Source organism: Prorops nasuta, unplaced genomic scaffold (genome assembly GCF_024137725.1).
Source record: "Prorops nasuta isolate Cenicafe-Biocafe unplaced genomic scaffold, Cenicafe_Pnas_1.2 PNAS00003, whole genome shotgun sequence".
Lineage (NCBI taxonomy): Eukaryota > Metazoa > Arthropoda > Insecta > Hymenoptera > Bethylidae > Prorops > Prorops nasuta.
In genome coordinates, this window is record NW_027116800.1 from 6,530,121 (window position 1) to 6,554,831 (window position 24,711).

Here is a 24,711-nt window from a genome sequence, read left to right on the forward strand (position 1 = left end):
AAGCAAATATATAATATTGACTTACTAACGGTAAAGTGCGTCATTATATGTACCAGCATTAATGAATAAAATATAAAAAAATCAACAGGATTAATTTTATTTATACTTTTGTGCGTGTGCATTTGTTTATTTGTGCATGCGCGTATATTTACCGTTTTTATAAACCACATGTATCTCATAACGTGTACATCCAGTATGGAAGAGTGAAAATTCCCTGGATATTAGCGTAGAAAGAAATATTTTATAGAAAATATGATTGTTGATTGAATTTGCAAAGACAGTCCACTATTTCTATAGTGTAGTGTACATATAAATAAGTGATGCAGTACAGTTTAATGTTTGTAAAGAGGATAGTTATTTTTCAATTATAATAGCTTGGCCAAGATAAACTTTTCATTTCTTCCACACAGATCAGTTGGAAATTACTTATGCTTGCGCACGTGTGATCGTCTTTTATACTATACGTTCAATAATAACAACAACAATAATGATAATAATAGGAGTAATAACAAAAAATTATAATATATACTATATATAATAAATGCAATTAAGATAATCCATTCGAACGCCCAAAATTCAACGATATACGAAGTTCGGAGCTGACATTGAAAATCTTCCTTATTTTAATATTCAGGCATCAAACGTCATCTCGTAAACTATCAATTCGCTGCACAGCAGCAATATAGTGATAATGAAAGTGTATAGACGAGGTATACCATGTATACGTACAATAATGTAAATAAGCTACAAACTATTAATATATGCGATAAGTGTTCGCTATAATATGTGTCTACCTATACCGTATATAGTATATAAATTGATCCGCGCTACAATTCTAGAATTACAAGTACTCAACTATGTCACATTTAATGGATATATTTGGACAGCTGGCTATGCTAGTACCATAGACGCTTCTTCTGGCAGAAAGATTTTTGTGCCTTTCGGTGAGGAGCTTTTGGAAAATGGGTAGAATGGCAAGATCGAGTAATTCACCGTCGGACACAGCACTGCACAACTTGGAGACATTGACACTAGAACTGCAGACAACATCCGAGCTGATACCGCTGATGACGACCGCGCTTGAATCACCTATCCGAACGTTTGCCTTGCAGCTTCCTCGAGGATTAGCTGGCGAGCCGTACTTGTGATTGTGAATGGTGGCGACGTTTGGTGTACTTTGTACATACTCCATACGAGCCTGCTGGCGTAGCTTCGATTCGGTGTATCTGTTGGCTGCTCGACTAGCCTGACTACCATGATGTGGGCATTCCCCTCCAGACGATCCCAAAATCAATCGTAGATGCGGACATTTCTCTCTCGACTTTTCCGATACCGAACGTTGGATCAGCGTCGATATCATCTCGTTGTATCTCTCTATGGACAAGTGATTGTTTATTATAATAATATATACAATAGAGAACTACTACGACTAAATGTTAATCCTAAGCCAGTTTATCGAAGAAAAGGTCTTTTTTTAAACCTAGCCATTATGTAAACTTTAATTTGCTAATTATTCGAAATTGTTAAATTTCATTGAAATATACGCTACATGATACGTTTATTTCATTTTCCAGTGTTTTGTACGAGTTACATTAAATTAATATAAACAATTGTTGCTTAGCGTTACTTCAATGAAATGTACAGACTAATAGAGGATTTCAACTAAATACAGTGAAAGACGAACCAGTAGCTACAACATGATGAGAATGACTAGCGTTGACGCTGGCCGCTACGTTTGGAGAACTAGCGTTATGGAAAGAAGAAACATGATGATGCTGCTGTTGTTTCTGAATAGTTGATGGAGAAGTTTGTGATAGACCATTGCTCATTCCTCCGTGCTTCTCGCATCTGTATCCAGAACCAGATCCTGATCCAGATAAAATTCGCTTATAGCCACGCTCCATAGAATGTTGCTTTTCAAAACTTTGTGCCGATCCTCTCAACGATTCCTTTGTTCCGATGCTTTCTGTGTTTATATAACTAATAGAATCCGTCGGTATACTCGTCCTTCTTAGCTCAGCTATTTCCTGATGCGATTGAGCAATTCCGTTATTTTTCGTCGAGTATCTTCTTCGCATCGATCCTTCGGTGACTTGGACATTCGGGCCTACGATTTAAAAACATTTATAATAATGATAATACAATGTTTGAATAACTTTAAATCTAACTGAGTATACTAACTGGGATGCTGATGTCTAGGGACGAATTGTGCAGCGGCTTTGTCAAGAGAATCCCGATCCTGCAATTGACCAAACGATACGTTCTTCAAGATTGTCGAGGTTGTTGCGACCTTTGGTTTTTGCTGCTGCTGGTAGATGCTTTCCGTAGCTTTGGCGTCCTCGAAGGAGAAAATCCGAGAGGAAAACGATTCTGTCGATTTTCCAGCTTGACTGTACCTGGTCGTTTGGGACTCTTCTTCGTGATGTTGATGATGATGGTGATGATGATGATGATGGTGATGGTGCCGGTCGTCTTGTCGTAGAACCGAATAACCCTTATATTTTAAATTAGTCTGTTGAGCAACGCTATCGTACGTTTCCGTATCCCCATGCGATTGACCGACCAGTGGCTGGCGCTCGTTGTCGCTGCTTATAGTCGCCATCTTAGAAGAAAATGCCTTCTTTCTAAAAAAAAATAACGTATAGAGTATATGTATGTACGTGTATATTAAAAAGTAGGATTGTTTATGACAATCAGCACCTACTTTGTCGACTGACTCTCAGGAATAGCAGCAACAGGCACATTTACATAATCTCCTTCGGGTTGAAAATTTGCGGAGTTTAAGCTACACATTGATACTGAAATGTCGGTCGTTTCCGTTGTTACCGAAGGACCTGATGGAGCGATCGACGTATCCGAAAGATTAATAATTATTTTAGGATATGTAGTAAGCAGTTACAATTTCTGTATAATAGTCTACTCTACCTTCCCTTCGAATGGAGACTTCCTGTTTAGGAATATTAAGTTTATTAATACTATTCCGACTATCCAGCGTGTCCTCCTCGTCACCCAGTTTCTGTAAAAACATTTGAAGTTCGGAATCTTTTTCAATCAACTGCTTTTTGTATCTCTGATTAGCCACAGTTGCATCTTTCATTCGCTCCTCGATATGACTCATAGTGGAATCTCTTCTCGTTTTTGACATTGGCCTTAACGTGGCCCTGGTGCGTTTATCAATCGCTCCTTGAGGATTTCTTCGTAACTCGATAAGCTGTAAAACACATGAGAGATCGTCATTTATCCTTAAGGATTTCTTGCGTTGGAATTAGCGATAATCTTTTATTATACCTTCGGTACAAAAACGAGGCACAATGTGGCTGTACTGCAAAATATGATAAAGACAGCTAGCATGATAAACATCGCATCCTGTTTATCTGCTAGGACGAAGCTAATGGCTGCCCCGGTGACGCACATTATAACAACATTGTATACACTCATACCAACGTATTTGCTATCATTTAAGGCTGGTATGCTCACGTGTCTTGTTTCCCAAGCCAAAAAAGCCCCAAACATCTGAAAAGGCAGACATTCGCTCGTCAAATCAATCAAAGCGTAAAGGGACAAAAAGAAATAACTCTCTGTGTTTATTATATAGAAAAGATTGTCTCTTTCGAGCAGCAGCGTACCATAAGCAGTCCTTTGTAAGCGTATATACTACCGAGATAAACGGTCATCCGATTGCTTTGGCAATATTCGTGCTCTGGTATGATGATGATATCTTCGCTCGATGGATGTGGCTACAAGTAAATAAATATATTTATATTTTTATATATAGTCAAAAAGAGACAGAAAGAATATACTCACGTATGGCTCCATTTGCTTAGTCTCTCTATAAAATGGATCCGCTATTTGCCAAGTGAGCATAATTGCTAGGTCGATCACCAACAATACTCCTACTACCATAAACAGCTGATAATCCTTAATGACCTTTTTGTTCAATTTCACATCGGTGAATATCGAATGAACCCGCCAGGTTTTCGAAAACATAGAGCCAAACGCTAGTGAGAAGCCAGCCATTAACAAACAAGCTCTGGCCGTACAGATATATGGAAAAATTGTAATACTCGATAGTTGCGAATCGAGGCCAAGGACAATAACGCTGCTATAGGTCAGGATGCATCCTACTATGATGAGATTGTTCAAATGGGGTGATGACATCTTTATGTACCTGAATGATCAAATTTCGTTTTTATCAGTACAACAATATTTACCAAATTTCATACAGTAAGCTAGGAATTACCTTTGATTCCTATACTTGATATTAATAGATAAAAATATTATCGCCATTACAATACCAACACTCGCCGTTGACGTGAGTACCGCATAAATCGTTATATTGACCGTTGACTGCTCGATAATGTGAAGAGTTCGATCTTTCGGTGGCGACTTTCCTCTCCAAAGCAACGGTTTTCCACGCGTCAAATCCAATATTCCCGTAACCGCGTTGTACTCCCCTACCTTAATTTCGCTGTCAGCTGTAAAATGATGATATGAAAGCTTTCACATAGTATCTCTCATATGCATTGAGGAACAAATACATCTGGTCCAGACTCGATTGCACGAACATTGAACACGCATATATGCTTACATTATGACGAATGTTTTTCAATGCTTACGAGTAGTTGAAATCAATAATTTTTTAAATAGCAAAATTTTTCAAAAAAAAAAATAAAAGGAAAAAATAACCCTCCTTCTCAATTGTGGCATTGTTTGATCAACCCTTGTGCACCTGTTTCTTAGGTGGAAAAAATCCAGTTATGTAATACGTTCGTGTTCAACGGACGTCTAAATATTTAACTCTGAATCCGTTGTTAAAGTCTACTCACATTGAAATTGTTTTAAAAGTATGTAAGCTTTCCTTTCATTCTCGTAAAATCTAACAGGACCCTAAAATACAAAAAAATTCTTCATTGTTGCAGGAGCAAACTCCACTATTACCCATGCATGTACACAAGGCACAAACTTACTGTAACTCCCTCAAAGCTGGTGTTTCTTAATGCCTCCAAGAAGAGCTTTTCCCACAGTTCATCCCTGTATTTGAAATCCGCTATGGTCTGATCTCGTCTATGATGCTTAATGCGACGAGCTACGTGTTGAATTGCCAGAGCTACAGCCCAAATACCATCGTACGTATAACCATGAAATCTCGAGTATTCGTTAGCCCTTCTCGAGTTGTACTCTTCTCGATACTCATCAGGAGTCTAAGCAAAAATTAAAAATATAGAAAATACCATTAGTAAATATACCAAGAAACGATGCTAATGAATACTTACAATCCCAGAAATAGTAACTTTATTATCGGTCGTTAAAGGTAGCAAATCAGTCAAAAGTGCTCCATGCAGAGCTTCTGATAATTCTGAGGTAGTGCAACCAATGATTGGATTGAGCCACCAATTGTTGGCATAAGTACCCATTATAACCCATTGATACTTTCTACCAAACATGCCAAATCTGTAAAAATTCATAATAAAGTAAGGTTGCCTAGAAAGAGTTAAGTGAATTTCAAAATTTTCCATTGAAATAAATGCAAAGTACTTGTAGGCTTCGCAAAATATCTGTCGAGCCCAGATCTCATCGAAATTGCCAAGGATAATTCTCACGTCTTTTTCCTTCAACTTCTTCAAGGCTGAGGCAACCTCGGTAGCGAAACTCTGCGTTTCCACCACTTCCATCCCGCTATCGTCCAGATCAGCAACGAGTCTGTTGTGAGCCTGAAAAGAAAATCAATTCGTTAATTAACTCTTATCATATATCTTATTCGAGTTAGCTTAATTTTGTATACTTAGTACGAGACTCCCGTGTCTCCTCATGTATTATATGTTAAATGAGAAACAGATTAAACGTACCAGCGCATATCTCGGTTCATTTTGATAAATGGTTCCGACTCTCGTCCAATTGAAATGTACCAAAAGGGCAACGCGTGGTGCATTGAAGGCATTCTCTGATGGTACTACCCTGAAGAAATTGGGAAAGCTGTTCCCAGTAAACATTGGATGGGTGTCGGCATAGCTCAACTGCAAAGAAAATTCAATATAATGAAAACACTATAGTTACTTTTCACTTTGTCCAAAAATCGACATAATCAAGCACAAATGGTACATTGCATGTGATACAGACTATATATTGATATCTGATTGTGCAGATTTGTCAGGGTAAGCGAAAAACAACCAATTTGTACTATTTTAGGTTTATCTCTGTGCTTTCCTCACCTGTGTAAGGCGCCAGTGTTTGGAAGCTTTGGCTATGGGGTCGGTGACCTGGGTACAGGCGGCGCCAAATAACATCACCTTGTGAGGTCCGTTGTGCATCATATCAAAGAAGGCCTTGACCCCAACAGCTGCGTTACACTTTAAGAAAAACAACGATAAAGCGAACAGGCGAGTGAATCGATAGGAGAGAACGATGCGTCAACAAACCTCCGTATCGTTCCACCACATGTGCAATCGATAATTTCTCAAGATCGTTGGATTTTCATTGATATGATCCACCGCCAATTTCACCGATGGCATGACGCCACGGCCCACGTGGCTCTCCGGTACGTGACTCCCGTACGGGAAAAAGCCAGCTATGTATACGTCTTTCTTTTTGGCGGTACCCAAATTCAATGGCTTCTGGCCATCGACGGGTAATAAAAAGATCAACATCCATGTTATTACATAAAACAATTCCACCTTTCTCAAGCTATAAAAATTCTCCCCTCGTCGATTTTCAAGAGATTCCATTGAGGATAAATTCTGTTTTATCTCTGTTTAGCTTCAAAATCATGGAGATTTTTTCTTCTCCTCACTTTTCCTTCCACTGCTTTGTTTTTTGCTTTCCCTCTTACTTTATGCGTGTAAATAACTATATAATTCATTGTACTTAGGTCCGCATCGTTTGTGAAAAATACAAACAGAGATCAGTTTCACTTTGTTTACTATCTAAAGGCATCCATGATTGTTTACTTTCGAGAACGCGTTGTCTTAACGGTTTCGAGTGGTGCAACACAGTAAGGCCTTTCCTATCCCTGTGGTTCTTTTGCTTCCTTTCTTTTCATTTTTCGTTAACTGTTTTTTTTTTCTCTCTCTCTCCCTCTCTCTATCCTTATTGTATACTGTGGTCACCAATCATGTTATTATTCCTTTATTTTTTGTTCTCGTGATGCAAGCTGCCGCCTAACAAGCATGCATTCGTATTAATTTTGTCAAGAAAAGTTTAGCCAAGGATCTTCCATACAGCAGGTCCTTCTTCGATTCTTTTCACAGCCGTTTTTACGTGTATATGCACGTTTATTGCGAAACAGACGCACACACACACACACACATGCACACCCACACCTTTCAATATAATCAATTGCAATACATTTTTAATTTAGTTCCTTGGATATATGCAATCGTCATGTTAAATTCACATAGGCTTGATGAAACTTTCGTATGGCCACTAATTGCAATAGAGGTTAATTTTCTTGTCATCGATTTTGATCCATTATTACTAGAAATAATAAGTCATTTCGAACGTTCGTAATATTATTCAACATTGTTTACTATATTATGCATCAATGTTGTTATTAGACGATTGATTGAAACCTGTTACCTAGCACTAATTATTTGCCATTCAGCTTCCATCTCTTTGGAATTGTGTAATAATTGAGAAGATATAGTAGAAAAAGAAGAGGCGTTCTATTATGCATTACGAATTAATTAATTAGGTTGAATAAAAAGGAATGGGTGTATGTACTAAGTGAAAGAGAGAAATAGAGAGAGAAATAGAGAGAGAAATAGAGAGAGAGAGAAATAGAGAGAAATAGAGAGAGAGAGAGAGAGAGAGAGAGAGAGAGGAAGGGATAGATAGAGAAAAGTAAGGAGAAAAGATTTACATATCTTCAAACAGGCAGTGTAGCTAAAGAGGAGATTTCTTCTCTCTTCTCTCTTCTCATTAAAGGCAGTTCGTTGAGTCGTTGACCAATAATATTGTCCTTGTAGTACGTTAAAACACACATTTTAGCAGAGTAATTACACTAAAACGATTCGAGTCGAGGAAGCACGTTTCTTCTTTTGCCATGCATACATGTATATTTATATTTATTAAAAAGGGAGAGCACGAGAGAATGAGAAAGAGAATGAGAGAGAAATAGAGAAAGAGAAAGAAAGAAAGAGAGAGACAGTGAAATAGAGAATACTTTATCAATATTCTTGTATAATATACTTCAATTCACTTTCTTGGTAAATTAGAATGAGACGGGAGATCGTTGTTCGTTTGGTAAAATGGCATATAGATGTAGCAAGAAGAAGCAGGTTAGTCTACTAGTGTGCCGTCGGGGTAGGAGACTGATATGATATTGGCTTTGGGGTTTGGGGGTTGAAGCTGAAAATAGGGCTCTGCGCAATATGGATTGCGCGGTACTCGGTTGTCGGGCACGGTCTCAAGGCTCGGGCTCGTATTCGGTCTTTTCCGGCTCTTCTCGGAGTGTCGCGACCGTCGCGACCAGTCGCGACTGTCGCGAGAGGTCGCGAGCCACGTATAGGGCTGGGATAATCATTTTATTGGTTATGTTAGTACGTTCGATCAGAGGAATAAGGGTAGATGCAAAATGTTGCAAACCATTGGGTAAACCCGATTGTGAAGAGAGGCTAAGCTTTCAAATATATACTATATTAGTGTATGACACGCACACAGCCAGAGGCAAACTCATGGAGCATGCAACGCGTCTCAAATACTCGAGAAGCAGACTTTCCCTAAAAATACTACCCTTATTTTCCAGAACAGCCTCTAAGAGTATGGGCGTGACACGATGACGCCAGACTCGGTCGATAACTCGTTTAACCCCATTTTTCCTTTTTCCTAAATTTTCTCACACTTTTTCGTTTTATACTTACTTATTAATTTTAACTTTATCAATAAAGTATAGTATGCATGGTGTCTAGTACTCGACTCTGTAATTACTCTGTTTATTTTTTAGAGTGATCCAGAGGAGCGCATATATTGATTTGCACTACTTAACTACCTTCATGATACTTTACCCCTGGAGTGGTAAAATATACTTTTATAATAAAATATAATATATTACTTTTAAATGATTAATTATCGATATACTTTCTTTTATCTATTTAATAATAAATGTTACTGTTATGCTATCTAAATACTGCTTAGGTGTAAATGTCAAAATCAGTCACTTAGTTCCAGAGTTTACCATTTAAACCTCAAATCGCATTATTATACGTGCATGTTTGGTCTAATTATTATTCGACCTTCAAGTAAGACTATAATCACAAGAAGTGGGGGATATTGATCCAAGCTAACAAAAACTGAATTATAATCTAATATGATTTTAAATGAATCAATGATTCGTTGATATTTCACTTGTAATTTATACAAATCGTTATATAAATAATTCACTAATTATCACTGATTTTCGTATCCCCTAGCTATAGTACCATTTTAAATTGACATATAAATGCATTACAGGTAAAATTTTATTCCTATAAGGTACTACATACTTGTTTTAAGTATATTACACGTGTGTGTAAGTCATGTGGTTAGAATGATGCAGGAGTCTGTAATATCAACATTTATATGTATTTACACGATCCAGAATGAAGTTTTCTGAGAATCGCGCGCGCGAATTTTACTAAAAACTATCTTCCATTACTAAAAATAAAGTAGCAATAAACTATTTGAAAGATCCTTGACATGTTATAGTAGTAGAAACAGGTAATAACGGATAAAAAAATTATAGAAACTACACATTTGTCTTTTATGCATTCATTTATTAACATTGGACATGTTAACAGCTAAGATTACCAATTTTTCCTCCTAAATTTAGGGAGGACTTGTCACTTTATACAATATATCCTTTTCTTAATGCAATGACAAAAATATGTCTTTCTTTGTAACGTTGCGCAAGTGCTGGGTGAAATCATACGAGAATTGCAATGTTATTTTTTGTATAAGCGCAATTCAAATGAAAATTTAATTATTACATCAATTATATTCATTAGGATTAGATCGTTCTCTTTCTTTTTTCTTCAACTTATCGTGGCCATCTCTCTCTCTCTTTCTCTTTCTCTTTCTTTATTTTCTCCTCTCTCCACTCCTCTCCCTTGTTCTAATACATACACACGCTTACACACACAGTCTCTCCCTCTCTTTCTCTTCACTTTATATTCTTACCCTCATATGTACATGCACGTGTGGCATGTAGCCCATCCTCTCCCCCTCCCTCTCCCTCTCTCTCTCTCTCTCCTTCTCCTTCTCTTTCTCTTACATACATACACAAACGTTCAACAAGCACAGAATACATACACACGCCTGCGCTATTGCTCGCTTCCCTCTTGTTCGCTAACTCTCTCCCTGCAGAAAGAAGGCACCAACTGGCGGAAAAGTCGGCCTAGCTGTATAATATTTCATTACACGTTATGGATGGAACTTTGTCACTAAACATTATCTTATTTCCTTTTAATCGCAATTTGGCTTTCTTGCAATAGACTGCTCGACTCTGAGAGTCGAATGAAAAAATGTTCGATTTTTGGTGTCATGCGTAATAACGACAAGCCTATTAGTGCGGGCTATTCAGTGTTAATCTATAAAACTCATTTTAAATACCATTTAACCCTTTTCGTAAATTCCTTTATCTTTTTCGATTATCCTTTTGAAAAAATGAAGAAAGTACTCGTCTAAACTCAGTCTTTGTTAAAGTTTTATAGGCCAGTTTTCATACATTTGAACTAAAAGATAAAAAATACGATCAACTTATCGCTATCATATACAATACTAGAATGAAAATGGAATGTAGCAGTATCGATTCCGTGTTTCATTTCAATCAGAATTAACGATAATTAATAAAGATGTATATTTACAAGTTATATTATTATATATTGCATTCGCTGCAAATCTTTCCCGAGTACTTTCTTAATCTCGCAAAGATAATGTATGAAAATTATTGATTCTTAGGAGGACATAATTATAGTAATAATAAAATGCATAAGAAATCAGCTATAATAAATTGTAACGTGAGCGCTTTATTTTCGTCGCCACCTTAATCATGATTTTTTTGGTATTTTTCATAAGAAAGTTAGACATTTGAAAATATTTAATAATCATTTTCAATGAAAAATATCTCCGTTTTACGAAATCTCGGACCACACTGCAAGGCTACATTCAGTATTTCTCCTATATCGTTAATTACTCAATTACTGCCCATTACTGTATAATTCAACATTACAATATTATTACTTAATAAAGTAGCTTATAATAGAAATATATATTTATAATATACCAATTTAGTAAATTTATCACCTTAGATTTCTACGAAATAATATATATATATATATATATATGTATGTATGTATATATATATATATATATATATATACTATAATATGCTGTAGTAGTTTAGCTAGCTTGGCTCTAATAGAAAGATACATTATTGTCAGCGACAAACTTTGTGTGTGTGTGCGTGTGTGCGTGTGCGTGTGTATTTGCATGCATGTGTAATTTAATATAATGTATATTCATTTATACTTATATCATTTATTTATCTAGCTTATCGAATTATGTGTCGAAGAGTCCAATGGTATAGCCTTCTGTACTACTGCATAGTATAATTCTGAAAGTTATAGTTACTCCGTATAATTTATCTTTAATTAAGAATAAAGTCTCGAAGAAGGGTAATAATCTTGTACAACGTTTATAAAAATTCTATTACATATCTACTTTCCATTATACATATTGCATCTATATGTATATAGTATATTATTAAATCTAATAGGTTTTGTAATGGTAGCAAGTACAATTAATTGCTGCATTTCAATATAATCTCTAACTATAGCCTTTATATTTATATATACATATATAGGTGAACTAAGAAAATCCGTATTTCTTTTTTCCTTTTCACTTTTCCCTTTGTGGTTTTCACAAGGAAGGAGACAATTGGTCGCGACAATATTATTACTCCATTAAATTTTTTTTTAAGTTCCTCCTCTTTATTTCCTACAAAGTTCTTTCTTTGCCATACACATTGAAAAACTTGTACGAATTCCACACGACTTTATCTTTCCGGAATTATTAATGTATGCAGGAGTAACATAACTTTCACCAGAATTTACATTAGATAGAGTTAATCTAATTATTATCATCAATGTTATTATCATAATTATTATCGTCATGTTGGCAACTAGGCAAGCTCGGTCGTTCACGGAAGGCATCGTACGGTGCTTAATATATCGTTGCAGTAACAATTGTAACAGTTTACTACAATTATTCCCCTTTTCTCATTTTCTCATCCCATCCCAGTGCTTTCTTCGTCATTTCTCCTGTGTTACATCATAAATTTTACGAAAAGCTTTCAGTTCAACTATCTCTTTTTTGGTATAGTACATCAACAATGCGCGTTTCTTACCACGTTCTATATTTTTCTTTTCACATTTTCTCTTCCCTTTTCCTTTTTTCTTCAATATATGGATTGAGCATTTTCTGCAAGTGTCAAAATGCTAAGAGGAAAATCAGATTCCAGATATATACGCGTACAGGCATATTTATCGTCGCTTCAAAAATAGGAGGGTACACATAGCGTTTAACTGTTTAGCGCTTTTGGTAAGAAATCCTAGAACACCGAAGTAAGAATAAACTTGATAAGAGATTAGTAATATATATATATATATATATATATATATATATATAAGCTATTTGGTTGGACGTGTTTCTTCAAGTTTATCGATAGAGAGATTCGTAGAAGAAAGAGGAAATCAATGGTTTCGAATGTTTAGGCAAATTGAACGAAGATGCTGAGAGGGCTGTATTGAAAATCAAGAGAGTTTTGTCGAAATGGTCGTGAGATACGTTAATATAGCATAGCAACATATGGATGAGGATTGAGATAGCGGGCAAAGCAGCCTGCTCAATCATTCAGTACTATCGTATTGTATATAATATTACATTATAATTATATAAAAATATATTTCTTAATCGTTAACACTATAATAAATGAGTATTATAAGCATTATATCTGCAATATATTTCGTACTGTTTATTTGACCCGATGCCTGTCGCGGATAACCGGAGCTTCCACACACACGAGGAAGTACAAACGCACGTTTAAAATGTTCGATCGATCTTGGATCGAAGAAGGACTCTGTTCTCCTTCTTCTCTCTTTTTTTCTTTTTGTATCATTGTTCCTTTGCTCTCTTGCACATAGCATCCTCTTATCAATAACAATATCACTTGTCGTACGTGTAAATCAAGAGACGCATAAATTCTTATAAAATACATTTTCGAGTATTATCATCTGCGGAACGTATATATAATATATGTATAATTATTAATGCACGTCTTATCTACGCGTCTGAACAAATAAAATCATATAAACGTCATAATAATTATATTCTTGTATATATATATTTATATATGTATATTGTATATATATATATAGTATTGGAAGCCTTTAATATCATACTTAAATCTTTAGGTTTTTGGCACCTTAGCGTCGACGATAAGACACCTGCAAGATCCCCTTTGTTTACAATGACATATACTACTTAAACAAAAGATGAAAATGACGATGAACCTTTCTTCCCGCTGTTTCATTATTTCTCGAGTTTAAGACTCGAGTCAAGATTATTCGCAATCGAGCGGAATGTACTATCATTATTTAACATAATGCGTAATGGTACAAGGGAATTTCTTATTTACCTTTAAGTCCATAAGTACTTTTTTTTATCAATAAACAATTTATATCTTGCATGGCATCGCTCACCGAATTCGTAGGCCCTGAAACTTTCTCTCTATTTCTCTCTCTTTCACACACACACACACACATGCGCACACTCACTCTCTTCCTTCCTCTTACCCTAGCCGCATAATGCACTCTTTCTAATATATATAATATTTACACACACATACATTATAGTAGGAAATTCGTAAGCTCTGGTAGCAGTAAAATTCTGGCCAAATTGATACCTACGCTCCCCCTCTCTTCGCTTTATTTTCTGGTTTTGTTCACTCAATATCTTTATAAGTAATCAATCAAAGGTAATACACTGGTATAGGTTGATTTAAGTCTTTTTTTTTAAATTTACCATTGGCTAATGTTTATGGACTATTTCTACTATATTGCATGTATAGTAATAGTCAAGTTGCGATTTTGGAAATGTTAAGACCAAATTTGGATGGTATTACACGTTGGCAAGTTTCTTGACGAACGGCAATGTACCAAGAACTCATTGTATATTCGTTGGATCGCGACTTGAATGTTCTATAAAAATAAAATCGTTTTAAAAGAAATCTCGGACATGCCTCGAGCTAAATATTCGCGTTTTCTAAGCTCGTTAATTCCATGATGCAATTATTGTTCTACGATAAAACACAGGCCATCAAATTTAACACATATTATAGCTTCCTTACCGCAAAAGAATGTCACATTTCTCTTTCGGACGTTGCTAACAAATTTGTACATTAATTAGTTTTCTTATTATTGTCATGGTATATATATATAGAATATTTTCTTAATAAAAATACTAAAATATTATGTGTATATATAGTAACGTATTTTTGGGCATGCGTATTCGTGTAAGTGTAAGTGTGTGTAAGTGTAGCATGTGAGTATGCGTATTTTACCTTTATAATCTAAATCTATAATATAATAGATTATTGCATTATGCATTTTTGGTACCGTTACGAGATTTGGTTTGCTTGAATAAACTTCGCCGCACACAGCTTATTCATTATTAGGCTTGCGCTGCCTTTTCACTCGAGAGCAATCTCACCTGTCTGTCCACTCCCGTACAGCATCAAGTGACTTAAAAGTCATCTTTCAGTCATCTAAAAAGTCAATTGGATTACTGAAAGATGTCTATATAAAATTACTTTTAACCAATTCTACTGTATGGGTTGTGGACTATTCTACTTTGAAAGATAGTTCGAATGGAGTAGCTCTAGTGTGTGAATACATGTAATCATTACGTTACATTATTTATACGCGTGTATTCACTTACAATTTACTTATTTGCTCGGTGCGTACCACCGTCGAACCGTTAACTCCAAATTTCGACTACCCCAGCCGTCTCTTCTTCCGCGCGGAACTTTTTCGTCTCGTTGAATTGGCGATCTTTGAGCTTAAATGCTTTTTAAATTTTAACGAGTGCGAAAAGATCGTTACTCTTAACACTAATCGTAATAAGATAAGTTTTGGTAAGTTTTGGGAAAGATTGAAGTAAATCAAGTTTACTTCACTATTCTCTGTAGGGTTTGCAGAAGGAAGATCTATGATTCATGTGTTGGCTATAGGAGCCAGAATGAGAGAAGCGCTTGAGGCACTTGGCACATTGGAAAGGCTTTTCGCCACTGTGCAGTCGTTTGTGCTCGGTCAGGTGATGCTTGTGCTTGAACGCCTTTATGCAGTCGTCGCATTTATACGGCCTTTGCCCTGCAATCATTTTTTAAGATAAAATTCACGATTCTTCTTAATGAGAAAGAAAGGAGATAAAAGGAGGATAACGGTTATTAGAACACTTACCGGAATGTTCGTATTTGTGTCGCGCGAGTGAACTGTGCTTGGAGAACGTCTTATCGCATTCGTCGCAGAAATACATGCCCTGCTCTGTTTCCGCCGTGGTGGCCACTTCCGCTTGCACGGAGCTGCTATCGCTCTCATTCTTCACGGTGGTTCGATGATTTTGCACCGGTGCCACTTGCACTTTCGTGGTGGGGTCGTTGCTAGGGACTGTCTGTCGGGATTGGGAGTAATCGGAGGTTTCCTCATCTATGACCAATGGCGAGTCTTCAAGGTCGTCGGGATCAGGAGGATTGGACGTTGTTCGCGAGCATGCTTGCGACGATTGATGGAAATTCCCACAAAGATGCTGCTTGTTATCCTCGTGAGCCTCGCAGGGTGACAGAGTATTCCTGCTGGATGCATCGCTTTCCCTCACCTCGTGTATCCTTAAGACTTCTTTTTTTGACAAGTCTAACGGTTGGTCGACTCCACTGGTTAATTGTTGCTGTTGTACACTGAGATTAGAAAGTGGCAAAAGACCTGGCATCCGACACTCTCTGCGATCTCTCGCTCGAGAATTTTGAAACCAAACCTAAAAATATATAAAGAATCAGCCATGGATTTATGACACAATTGTGCAAAGTTGAAGAGAAAAAACGTATTGTCATACCTGCACGACTCGCGTTGGGAAATTAATGTAATTAGCGATCATAACGATTTCTTCTTTCTTAGGTCTTGGATTGATCGCATAATAGCCTTTTAGCACGGCCAACTGTTCATCGTCTATCAAGGATCGAGCACGAACCCTCCTGCCATTTTCATTGTGAGTTTGGCTGTTTTCATCATCGAGGTCTATCTCGGGCTCCGAGATGTATTCAGCCAATGCTTCGACCCTTGTCTTGCTCCCCGCTTTCGAGAGGGCTTCCCGCTTAACATTGAGTCCCCAGTGGTCGTCTAGTCGATACACTCCGTCATTCTGATAGTCCATTGGTTCCGTTCCCGTCCATTCAGCGCACTGTGCTGTCTCCATGGACATTTCGCTATCCTGATCCTAATTATTGTTCCAAAGAAAATTGTGATTACGAAAGAGCTTGGTAAAATAAAGAACAAAGATAAACAGTAAATAATAAAGTTACTATGGACGACTAACATGAAAATCTTCCTCGAGATCTTTTTTCGTGGTGGCAGGCGACGTAGAAAGCTTTCTAACGTTAGCTTCGAGCAACTGTTTAGTGACGGATGTATTGACGGTTTCCAGGATTCTTCGAACAGCGTCTAAACCAGTTGGTGGAGGATCATTGTTCCTCAACGGTGAATCCTTACCCTCCGTTCCCTCTGTGGTGCCCTCGGAGTCTGCAGTTGAAGGGCTCGCAACGTCTCGGTGAGATTCGAAATGCTCGGCCACCTCGTCCAACCGATTGGAATGCAGCTGATTGAGTATCTTGCCCAGTGACGATTGCAAGAAGTATTGTCCAAAGCCCATGATTTGAGGTAGCAATGTTGGCACGTCGTAAATTCCTGTGGTGATGACGATAAGCATTATTATGATATTAGGGTATAAGTGAGTAAAGGTCGAAGATCCAAAGTCATACCGGTGGAATCTCGTTGTATATCTTGATAATCGGAGGGCGAAAGTTTTGGCAAGATTGGTAGAAAAGTATTATTATTGGCGACGGTAAGCAAATCGACATCTCGTCGGTTGTGCAAACTTTGTTGTTGCTGCTGCTGCTGTTGCTGCTGCTGCTGTTGCTGCTGCTGTTGTTGCTGCTGAGACTTTTTCGCAGTTTTCACGACATTATTGACACTGCTCTGCCTGGATTTTTTCAAGTTGACGATCAGACATTTCTTTGATGTCATGTGGCTGGAGAAGGACCCCGAGTGGGAAAAGCGTTTGCCACAGTTGTCGCAATGGAACGGTTTTTCCCCACTGTGAATCCGAAGATGTTCCTGGTCGTCAAGAGAAAAATGAAAATTGTAGTTGGGGAACGTGTGAGAGCTCGTTGAAACAAGAAAGATAAGAAAAAATGCAGCGATTCGTACCTTAAGATGATGCTTAAACTTGAATGCCTTTGCACAGTGGGGACACTTGAATTTTCGCAGCACCGCACTTTCATCGTGGCTGATCATGTGCCTCTGCAACCGGTAGACGTTGGCGAAACTTTTACTGCAGACCGTACAAGACTGCAAAGAAAAGAGAAATGAGAGAAACTAGATTTGTCCGAGAGACGAGTCAACTCATTGACGAGAGTTTTTTTTCGAGTGTCCACTCATGCGGGCAATACTAGAAAATTTATCTCTGTATAGGTATGACGATCGTCGAGCTAACCCGCATGGCGATTTATATCCATTGATTCCAATTGACCGAGTTATCGATGTATTTGTTTATTATTTATTTCTTTAATTTTTTATTTATTTTTTTCAAAAATGTCATCAAGTTGAAGGCGGAATAGGGGAAAAAGGCGTGTAAATAGTGGGGGCATGAGAGGTGAAGTTAAGGTAAGGCGAGGGATTGATAGAGGGAGTTGAAGCACCAAGGGAGGGATGGTGCGCGAGAGATAGAGAAGGAGGTGGGGAGAGGGGATAAGGGAGGTGAAAAGATTAGTACATATCCAAAAGGATGGATAGAACAATGACGTCAGAAGGTGTATACTCACCACTTGGGAGAATTGAGCGTTCAGGTCGTGTTTATTGATGTGAAAGGAAGAAGTCTTGTGCGAGTCCTCGAGGTGAAGCTGGAGGACATGCACATCTCGACAGAGAAAGCCACACTGAGGACAACTACAGCTTTGGTCGGTTTGCTGCTTGGCCGATCCGCCCTCGACCCCTACTTTAGCCCCAGCGATGCTGCTGCCACCGCCCCCACCTCCACTTCCACGTACTACCTTTGCTGCCCCAGCCGCGCAACCTCCGCCCACCTCGACCTCCTTAGTCTCCTCTGCTTCCGCCTCAACCCTCGCTGCCTCCGCGTTTGCGCTTCTTCTTCGTTTTCTTCTACCTGCTCCACCTCCCACGGTTCGCGACGCGTTAGCTTCTACCTTTGCTGTCGCACCTGCCTCCAAATTACTGCTGTCCCCGCTACACCCTGCAAATATTAAATTCGGTCAATCCTTCTATATACTGGACACATGCATATGAGTACACTATATAGCTACATTGCAAACACCCTAAGGCTACAAGGTGAAAGAAGTTTAGGAAACAGCATATGCGCGTCGTTGACAATAAGCGGGAGCGTGGTGATTTCGTTGACGGCCGCTAGGTGGGAGGAGAAGTAGGAGGCAGAAGAGGAGGCGGGCGGGAGGGAAAGGGGGAGAGTCAAAGAGCATTGTAGTAGTGCGTCGCATGTGTCAAACACGTGGCGCTTGGCATGAGGATTGCGGGAGCCGGGGGAGCTATAGGGGATAGTGGACAGGGTGGACAGAGCAGGGGGCTCTGTTGGGGAAAGAGAGAAAAGGGAAGCTGGTTGGGGAAAGGAGCAAAGCGCGCGCGCGCGCCTGCACATACACACACGTATACAACGACATCATTGTTCTCTCCCGTATGGATCTGGATAGACGGATAGAGAGAACACATGGGTAAGCGTGGAGCGACGGGAGCGTGTGCCATGCAGGCAGGAGGGATAGGAAAAAGTGGCACATGGCGGCAGACTCGTTGGAGCCTAAATAACTTTTGGGGCCGCCTATTGTTGTTCGCGGGATTTAACCGCCGCGCTCGATCTCACCACTGATTATTATGCCTGGAACCAATTCGCATGATGCCTTAATGGCATCAATTGCCCTGTAGCTACAGTCTCTCTCGCTCTCTCTCTAACTGTTAAAGCCAGTCAGAATCTTTCGTAGAGTGCGGTAGTATATCTCGTAAAGTCCATCCTTGTAAGAGAGAAACAAATATCCAGCAAATAGCAGAGGTTAATCGTTACAGTACTCGCAACGCTACTCGTTATCTCTGCTCGTCACGCGTTCCTATTTAAGAGCACCACATGCAAAACTGCGTACGGTTACCATAAGCCTCGATCAGTTCCATATATATATATATATATTTAGTTAACCAACATCATCGCAAAGGGCATCAAATTCAACGAAGGAATTTCATTCCCACCACCCTTATGCGGGCAATTGTCCAATTGAAGATTTTCTCACAATTCCCTCATCGCCCGTATATCAAATTAATCTTACATTAACTTTAATCTTTTAACTTAAGGTGAAAAAAGTGAATGAGCGAGCGAGAGAGGGAGAGAGAGAGAGATCAGTCTTATTTTCCAAAGCACGCAAATATCTAGCGCCTCGGTGTAAGATAAGCTTATTAGGAAAAAGACCAAGTGACCTAATCTTAGGGGCTGCCAGTGATTGGATTCTTTTGAGAAGAGATAGATAGATGAACTTTGTTCGCTATGGAGTAAGATAAAACAGTGGCAAAATGGGTCAGAGCCGTGACCTTTCGATTCCTTCCCATTTGTAAACTTTACGACTAACGCGTCTTAGTGCCCGAAGAAATCGTTATTTTACTCGCAGCCCAGCCAAGCAGACGATTTCTCCGTAACGATTGGTTTTCTACAGAAATAAGTATATATACTATACAAACACACGCATAAAGCGTAATAGAGTAAATGTTATGATGCTTGGCTACAAGGGAACACACGACACTCGCAATCAGTAGGTTGCCATCGAGCGAGCAATTCCGAGAAACGGCATTATCTCAAACAATGAATATAGGGTTTGCTAGCTGGCTGGCTGGCTGGTTGGTTGATGGCTGCTTGGCTGGCTAGCTGGTTGGTTAGCTCACTGGCTGGAGCGACGCGACGTTGAGAAGAAGAGCGTCGCGGAGTGCCACAGAGGAGAGCGGAGAGCTTCCTGCCCCTGACGCCTCGCTCCCGTCGGGTCACGTGACTTTACGTCGACGACCAGCATACCACGCGTTTAAGGAGCCACTCTCTCTTTCTTACGTCTGTATACTAAGTGCACGTATACCTTGTTATCCTCCATACGCGTGAAACGATGAAAATAATTATCACGCCATGTTGATTCTACTACACACTGTTTCTCTCCCTCTTTCTCTCTTTCTTTGTTTACTAATCTACCCGCAAGCAAAAGCTTTCCCGATTATTGAAGTATCGCGTACATTGTCAAATTGCGATAAAAGATTGTAGGAGCGAAAGAGAACAAACCGACGGGACTCGAAAGAGAGAGAGAGAGATGGGGGAGAAAGGAAAATGGCGCCGGTCACACGTCACAAAGCTCGTGTCCCTTTGCTGGATGCGATTTTAATTGGAACTATATAGACAGAGACGCTTTCCAGCTGAAATAATTTTGTAGGAAGGTAAGAAAGAAACTTGATGGGAGTAATTGTAAATAAACATATATGCATAGAATATCGTAAAGCATATCGCTCTAGAAGCAAACGATTTCTGGCTGAGGTCATTGAGCCTGACAGGGCGCGGCACTAGCATCTTCAAGAGGCTTCAAACAGCTACAGTTTTGCTCATGCGCAAATCTCTTTTGCTAATCTAGTGCACAACACCGCTTTCTCCCCCCCCCCCCCCTCCTCTTCCCCCTATCTTTCTCGCGCGTTTCCACACATACACACATATACATTCTCTTCCTTTTTACCATCTGAAATCGACCTGTATTTTGGAACGTGGCACGTTTCGGTTTTAACCTGACTCCGATAAACACCCCCGCAAGGACTGTATACATTGTATCAAATGTAATCGCGGGTAACACAATACCCAAAGCCCATTTCTCGTTAGTTTCACATTACAAGGCAAGTAGTGGCAGTCGTGCTATGGAGAGCCCAGCTCGTTTACCTGCGCTTTATGCTCGAGCTACAAAATCGCCGACTGACCCAATCCTAAATAAATATATAGGTGACTACAGCAGTCGATTAATTAACAAACGAAATAAATAGCGACTACTGCTCTCTTAGTGCCACACGCACGCAAGTGTGCGAAATCCTGGACATAATTTATGACTAGTAGAGCACTTCTCTTACAGCGAGATAGGATCCTTTGGGAATTTATCGTGCCAAGCAAAATTTTTTAAAGCTGCCACGTGCTACATTCGTGGAACGGATGTGTAAAATGTATCCAGATGTGCTTACCGGCCGGCAAGCACAAAAATGAACCTCTCTTTATACATTAGTTTTTAATGCCAGAGAGAAAAACGACAATTCCCTGATGTGTAACGTGCATTCCACTTTATGGAGGGGAGAAAGTAATTGACGTCAAAGTCAGGTCAAACTAGATAGAAATTTAGGCTTGATTACAGTGCGCCTGTACAAACATTTTCTCTCTCTCTCTCTCTCTCTTTCATCTTTAAGGTTGAAAAACTCGAGTAAAGAGAGAACAGATCAATATTATACCTACCTTTATGAGTATTTCTGACGAGAGTCATGCTCATTTCGCGAAGGAACCGAGCGTTTTAGGAAAATGTTACGTCTACCAGCGACGTACACACGCCAGAGGCTTCTCTCACACCCGACGCTACTGGTCTAATCACCTGGCACACAGCTCTATTTATCTCTCTCTCTCTTTCTCTCTCTTTCACTAACAAACCAATTAAGATCAACACTTTTTTATATCCAATCCAATTTTAAGGCACAGCCACTCATGTTCCATTCTTCGCGTCCCTTCTCCTCCCAAACTTTTCTAGTCGATTAATGCGTATATTCACGACTGCCCGATTTGTTCATTCCTTCTCCTTCGTCTTCTTCTTCCTCCTCTTCGCTAAAACTCATAGATGTCTCCTCTTTATCGTAATCGTCAAATCTTGCCTGACTTTCGTTGTTCACGTGTCTCCTCCTCTTCTCGTATATCGTTAGAGCCCTGGCGTATGTGTCGTACTCTTCTACCTTCCACAAATTCCACACCGTTTTCCATCAAAATGTACCTCCTCTCCTTAAGTCACTATTCTCCCACTCGAGCAAGCTGTTCTTCTTATAGCGTTTCTTCTCCTTCTCCTCCTCCTTCACCTCTTCTTTCTCTCTACCTCTCTTTTTCTATACTTTCCTTTCTTCGCTTTCTGACTGCACCACAATAATTCCCCGTTTTTTCCTTCTTCGTTAATGCCGCAATCACCTCAAGCTACATGGCTCGATCCGTCTCGTCCCGTGTTAGCAAGTCGCTGCTATAAACAATCGGGAAACCATTCTAGTTTCGAGGGAACAATGGGCAAGATGAAAACAGCTACGGTGCAGCTCGATCTCTTATTTACCAAGATTTTCATCTCTTTTGCTTAGTCTCTTTATCCTGCCTTCTGTTTCCCAGTCACTCTCAGCCTCGCTCTGACTTCTCCTCCGACGGCAACTACTCTGGCGAATTAACTTGAAAGAACTACGCAAAGATTTGAAAGCGTGTGTGCCGTGTCAGTAGCGCCTCCGCCTTGTTTTCCTCTTCTCTTACGAACCTCTCGTTGTCATCGAGAGGCGAAACAGCACAAATACAGATGGAGAATTGATGGAGATCGAGGAATGAGGGTGAAGCGAGAGACAAAAGAAAAAGGCCAAAAAAGGGAGGGGAAAAGACAAAGAAATCTCGCGTTGAGAAGCGAGAATTGATATTTAGGAATTAATCAGGTTTCTTTGGTTACGAAACAAAATGAAGCATCATAAATGGCTGGCTACACGACGCACCGTGGTCCATCGGCTGGTTCAATTCCTTCGTTCCCTCTTCTCGTCACGTCACGTCTCGCCTCCTCCTCTCTGGTCTGGTCAGCTTCAAGATGAGAGGGAGGAGGGGGAGAGATAGCGAAAGAGAGAGAGAGAGAAACGGAACAACGAGATAAGTGTCTACGATGGGTGGGACTATACTATTTTTTCTCTTTCCAGCATTCAAACTCCATGTTATTTTTTATTTCTTCTTAGCTTTCTTCTGCCACTCTCGGTAGAAGTTACACTCGAAGCGAAAGTAAAACTGATTCCAATTGCACTAAATTAATAAACAAACATTGCACTCGTCGTACAGTCGATTTTTCTGTATAATTTCCGCGTACCGGGACTATTCCTTTTTCTTCCTCCCCTCTTTGTTTTGTTTCCCGCGTTGGTTTCTTCTTAGAAATTCGTGGTTCCCGTCCGCTCTCGACAGGCACGTTTGTCCCACGCGTGTATGTACCGCACACATAGAAGGAGGATGCACTCGCAACGAAATTTAAGTTCGGTCTGCCGCGCGTAGTCTTCTCTCGTTCTTGTTCGTAGGAGGAGAAAGAGGAAGGAGGATAGAGGGGTGGGAAGGAACTGACAACGTGAGATAAAGCGGAGAGGAGCGAGAAGGAAGAAAGAGGTGAAAAGTCTGGTAAACGGTTAACTACAGCATGCCGAGACGATAACTGCTGTCGTTGTAGATCTGTGCCCGTCCAGATCAGTCGTCGATGAGAGATGAATAAACATCGAACAAATCGACCAATGGACGGTACGGACGGATATAAATGGCTAGAGGAAGGGAGTAGGTGGAAGGGAGGTTAAGTAAAGACAGAGCAAGAAAGACAGAAAGAAGGAGAGAAAAGGAGAGAGAGAGAGAGAGAGAGAGAGAGAGAAAGAGAAAAAGAGAGACGGACAGAGAAAAATGTGGATGCTGCTGGCACCGGTAAGACGGTCTAACTAACACACATGGAGATAGATTGAGAACTGGTGCGGTGAAGGAGATATAGAGAGTAGGTAGAGTATTGAAGCACAGGAGAGGACGGATGGTGATGGCGGCCGTAGGAAAGCAGCCACAGCCACCGCCCCCATGTCTCTTGTTCCAGAACCACGTCACCCGCGCACGCCACCTGCCCTATCCCCGTTTTAGCTTCATTCTCAGCTCCCCACCACGTTGAAACTTTGCTCTGCTAGTTATGCTATGCTACGCTATGCTACGCTTTTCTACGTTGCTGCTGCTCTGCCGCTATCCTACCTTTACCCCTACTTACGCGTACAGAACGACCTCCTCTCGCCTACTCCCTGCCTGCCTACCTATCTACACCTCTCATTTGCCGTCCACCTCCACCACGAATCCCTTACCCCCTCTCTTTTTCCCCCACCTTCCCATATTCCCCGCCTCTTCTTCTTCTTCTTCATAAACACTTTTATTTAGATGCTTCTTTTCCCCGAAAGAAACCAAAAGAAGGCTAAGAGGGCGAAAGAGACTAGCTCGATCTTACAACGAGTTACTTTATCTACGGGAGAGAAAGAGATAGAGATTATGACGGTCGTGCTGAAAAGAAAAGTTGAACAAATTTTTTACAACGCTATTCACCCATGCTGCGCCGATGAACCG

At 39.7% G+C, this 24,711-nt stretch overlaps 2 protein-coding genes across 3 annotated transcripts; both read right to left on the reverse strand.

Moving 5' to 3' along the window:
* Positions 1-40: 40 nt before the first annotated feature.
* GABA-B-R2 (gamma-aminobutyric acid type B receptor subunit 2) lies at positions 41-8,291 on the reverse strand. The gene is made up of 16 exons (XM_066746777.1): positions 6,417-8,291; positions 6,210-6,347; positions 5,847-6,014; positions 5,536-5,711; positions 5,274-5,451; positions 4,968-5,201; positions 4,827-4,887; positions 4,241-4,475; positions 3,805-4,168; positions 3,627-3,737; positions 3,289-3,513; positions 2,926-3,211; positions 2,705-2,834; positions 2,182-2,624; positions 1,685-2,107; positions 41-1,374 (listed from the first exon to the last, which is right to left on the reverse strand). Exons 1-16 carry the CDS (start codon positions 6,720-6,722, stop codon positions 842-844), a joined length of 4,011 nt encoding a protein of 1,336 aa, XP_066602874.1. The 5' UTR covers positions 6,723-8,291; the 3' UTR covers positions 41-841.
* Positions 8,292-9,732: 1,441 nt separating this feature from the next.
* On the reverse strand, positions 9,733-24,333 carry LOC136785805 (zinc finger E-box-binding homeobox protein zag-1-like). Of its 2 annotated transcripts, XR_010824709.1 has the most exons (9): positions 21,826-24,333; positions 18,122-18,549; positions 17,508-17,648; positions 17,060-17,414; positions 16,618-16,985; positions 16,138-16,518; positions 15,489-16,059; positions 14,968-15,398; positions 9,733-14,794 (listed from the first exon to the last, which is right to left on the reverse strand). XR_010824709.1 is itself a non-coding variant. In XM_066747086.1 (8 exons), exons 1-8 carry the CDS (start codon positions 21,857-21,859, stop codon positions 15,205-15,207), a joined length of 2,472 nt encoding a protein of 823 aa, XP_066603183.1. In that variant the 5' UTR covers positions 21,860-24,333; the 3' UTR covers positions 9,733-15,204. The 2 variants fall into 2 exon arrangements, 1 of the variants encoding a protein (XP_066603183.1); XM_066747086.1 differs by having other exon boundaries at positions 9,733-15,398.
* Between the last annotated feature and the right edge of the window lie 378 nt (positions 24,334-24,711).